The sequence below is a fragment of the Cebus imitator genome, unplaced genomic scaffold, assembly GCF_001604975.1.
Source record: "Cebus imitator isolate Cc_AM_T3 unplaced genomic scaffold, Cebus_imitator-1.0 Scaffold70, whole genome shotgun sequence".
Lineage (NCBI taxonomy): Eukaryota > Metazoa > Chordata > Mammalia > Primates > Cebidae > Cebus > Cebus imitator.
The window spans coordinates 3,991,744-3,995,319 of NW_016107385.1; the positions used below are offsets into that span (position 1 = coordinate 3,991,744).

Sequence of the window (3,576 nt, forward strand, 5' to 3'; positions counted from 1 at the left end):
GTTTTCTCTATACCTACTGACAGGGCTAGGCCGTGGCACACTGCTCTCACTCTGATTACTTGCAAACACAGTAAGTCCACATAGGAAAGGACAGTCTAAGAAATCCTAAGTTTTAGAATTCAGACAAAAGAACAATCTAAAAACTACCAAAATAGGCCAGGTATAGTGGCTTATGCCTGGAATCTTAGCACTTTGGGAGGCCGAGGTGGGTGGACTGCTTGAACTCAGGAATTCAAGACCAACCTGGTGAACATGGTGAAACCCCATCTCTACAAATGCAAGAAATTAGCCAGGCACGGGGGGCACTTGCCTGTGGTCCCAGCTACTCAGGAGGCTGAGGTGGAAGAATGGCTTGAGCCTAGGAGGTCGAGATGGTGATGAGCTATGGTCACACCACTGCACTCTAGCCTGGGTCACAGACCAAGACCCTGTCTCAGAAATAAATATATAAATAAATAAAGAGACATGGGGTCTCACTATGTTGCCCAGGCTAGAATTGAATTCCTGGAATCAAGTGATCATCCTGCCTCAGCCTCCCAAGTATTTGGCACTAGAGGTGTGTATATTTGGTCCCACATTCTTGCTGTCTTTAGATGTTTTGACCTCCCGCTTATGATTCTTCCCCATCTCTCTCAAAGCAGTCCTGCTCTCACCTGGGATAACCCGCCCCCAGATACGAACCCTGAACTAACATGGGTGAAATTAGTCCAAATCAGATTTCCAGGAGATAGAAAACATTTATTTTAATGTACAACTATAGCGTTCATATACCTCAGCCCGGGGCAGGGGGTGGGAGTAGGTAAGGAGAGATGCATTTAGTTTGCCCTGTCCCCAAAGACAGGCTAAACAGCTAAGTCACTCTTCACTCCCAGCACAGACCTTCAGGAGCCCCAGATATCAGGACGTAATGGTAGGGCTCATTCTGCTCCCAAACAGCTCAAACAACCTGCTCCCAGGAAGGCGAGCCTTGTGGTCCTTGGTCTTCTGCCTACCATTAGGACACAATGTCCTCTGTCTGGCTAGGCATCTGTTGAAAGGCTGGATACAGAACATCTATAGCAACTGTCCTAGGTCTCCGATACCCCATTTTGGAGCACTGTTGAAGTCAGTCTTTGGAGGTAGTGCTGACGCAGAGGGGGCAACTGAGGATAGAGCTCAAAGCCCTCTGGGAGCGTGGAATTGGGAAGCTTATAGTGGAGGAGGTGCCGCCGGAGACCCTGCAGAGAGGAAAGAAACCTTATGAAGTGGGTAATGAGATCTTGTGGTCTTAGTCATGTAAGATCTTCTAATAGCCCACCTTCCTAATGGCCCTGACCCTACCTCATCTGCCAGCAGCCATGTTTTCTGCAGCATACTCCTGCGGGCAGCCTTTACCTCATCCTAGAAGCAGAACAGGGAGATGTGGCACTGAGATTAGGGCTGGTACCCACCACTGGCCTTGCCTGGCCCTCACCTCTCCCCCAGGTAGCCCAGAGGGAGCTCAACTGCTAGCTCCCTTCCTTCCTCTGAAGATGGAGGTGTAACTTACTGAGCTCTGTGGGTCCTGAGAGAAGATGAAGCTATTGACATGAGCCACAGCCACAGCATAGAGCACAGGGCACCAATGTGGACGGAGCGCACCGGTAACCAGGGTCCTGAAGTAGAGCTGAAGAAGGGCCAGGTTGTCTTCAGGAGGTACCGTGTAGCACTCCAGGGACACAGGCAACTGTGACAGGTGAAATGATGTGCTGAGGGGGAGGGTAGGAATGTATATACATCTACAAGGTGCATGGATAATGATCACATGAAACCAAATCATGAGGGCAGAGATCAGGTTCTGAACAGATATTTGTCCTTCTCTAGCAAAAGGATCAGGGTTAAACGCTACAGAGCAGAAGTCAGGGAAAACTGGAAACTGAGAAGCAGCCATAAAAAAGAATGCAATTGGCCGGGTGCGGTGGCTCACGCCTGTAATCCCAGCACTTTGGGAGGCTGAGGTTGGCAGATCACAAGGTCAAGAGATCAAGACCATCCTGGCCAACATGGTGAAACTCCCATCTCTTTTACAAAAATGTTTGTAAAAATACAAAAATCAGGGGGTGGGTGGGAAAAAAAAATACAAAAATTAGCCAGGCATGGTGGCAGGTCCCTGTAGTCAGGAGGCTGAGGCAGGACAATCGCTTGAACCTGGGAGGCAAAGGTTGCAGTGAGCCCAGATTACGTCAGTGTACTCCAGCTTGGCTAACAGAGGGAGACTTTGTCATAAAATCCTAGGCAAATTAACGTAGGAGCAGAAAACCAAATACACGCTCTCACTTATAAGTGGGAGCTAAACACTGGGTACTTATGGACAGAAAGATGGAAGCAACAGACACCGGGGACTACGAGCTGATGAAGGCAGGGATGGGGAAAGGGTTGAAAAGCTATTGGATACTATGCTAACTACCTGGGTGATGAGATCGTTTTCCTTACACAATATACCCATGTAACAAACCTGTACATGTCCCCAATGTGCAGAGAGAGAAGAAACTTTATGAAGTGGGTAATGAGATCCTGTTATCTCTGTCCACCAAGACTCTCTAATAAAAGTCTAAATTATTACAAAAAAGAGAGAAGCAGTTGTGATGTTCTACTGCCTACCACTACTTTTTAATAAACTTAAAATTAAAACTTTCAAAATGTTATGTTCAACTGTGCAATTCTATTTTTTTTTTTTTAAAGACAGAGTTTCACTCTGTCACCCAGGCTAGAATGCAATGGCACAATCTTCACTCACTGCAATCTCTGCCTCTGGAGTTCAAGCGATTCTCCTGCTTCAGCCTCCCAAGTAGCTGGGATCACAGGCATGCACCACCACCACAACCAGCTAATTTTGTATTTTTAGTAGAGATGGGGTTTCACTACGTTGGTCAGGCTGGTCTCAAACTCCTAACCTCAGGTTATCCACCTAGCTCAGCCTCACTAAGTGCTGGGATTACAGGTGTGAACCACTGCGCCAGGCCAATCTTTTTTTTTTTTTTCTAATTCCTAAAAATATTTTACATATATTTTTTCTGACACAGAGTCTTGCTCTGTCACCCAGGCTATAGTGCAGTCGTGTCATCTCAACTTGCTGAAACCTCTGTCTCTGGGGTTGAAGTAATTCTCCTGCCTCAGCCTCCTGAGTAGCTGGGACTACAGGAGTGCACCACCACACCCAGCTACTTTTTGTATTTTTAGTAGAGACAGGGTTTCATCATGTTGGCCAGACTGGTCTCGAACCCCTGAGCTCAGGTAATCTGCTCGCCTCAGCCTCCCAAAGTGCTGGGATTACAGGTGTGAGCCACCATGCATGGCCAATGCTTTTTTTTTTTAAATTCCTAGAAATATTTTATATTTTCTTTTTAATTAATATATGTTTGCACATTAAAATATTTATAGTTGACGTTCATTAGAATAAGCTATAATTAAAATAAAAACCAAGCTGGGTGCAACTGCTCCCACAGGTAATCCCAACACTTTGGGAGACCAAGGTGGGCAGATCACTTAAGTCAGCAGTTTGAGACCAGCCTGGCTAATATGGTGGAACCCTGTCTCTACTAAAAATACAAAAAAAAA

General features: G+C 46.3%; 1 protein-coding gene across 3 annotated transcripts in view; it reads right to left on the minus strand.

Moving 5' to 3' along the window:
• Positions 1-717: 717 nt before the first annotated feature.
• The window catches only part of RPAP1 (RNA polymerase II associated protein 1), a 26,925-nt gene continuing 24,066 nt past the window's right edge, over positions 718-3,576 (minus strand). For 2 of the 3 annotated variants that reach the window (XM_017531008.2, XM_017531012.2), the window contains 3 exons: positions 1,529-1,705; positions 1,321-1,380; positions 718-1,217 (listed from right to left, as the gene is read on the minus strand). In XM_017531008.2, coding sequence (XP_017386497.1) covers positions 1,068-1,217; positions 1,321-1,380; positions 1,529-1,705 — 387 coding nt within the window. In that variant the 3' untranslated portion in view covers positions 718-1,067. Of the gene's footprint in view, positions 1,237-1,320; positions 1,381-1,528; positions 1,706-3,576 lie in introns of all 3 variants that reach the window. The other variant, XM_017531009.2, reaches the window with a different exon arrangement.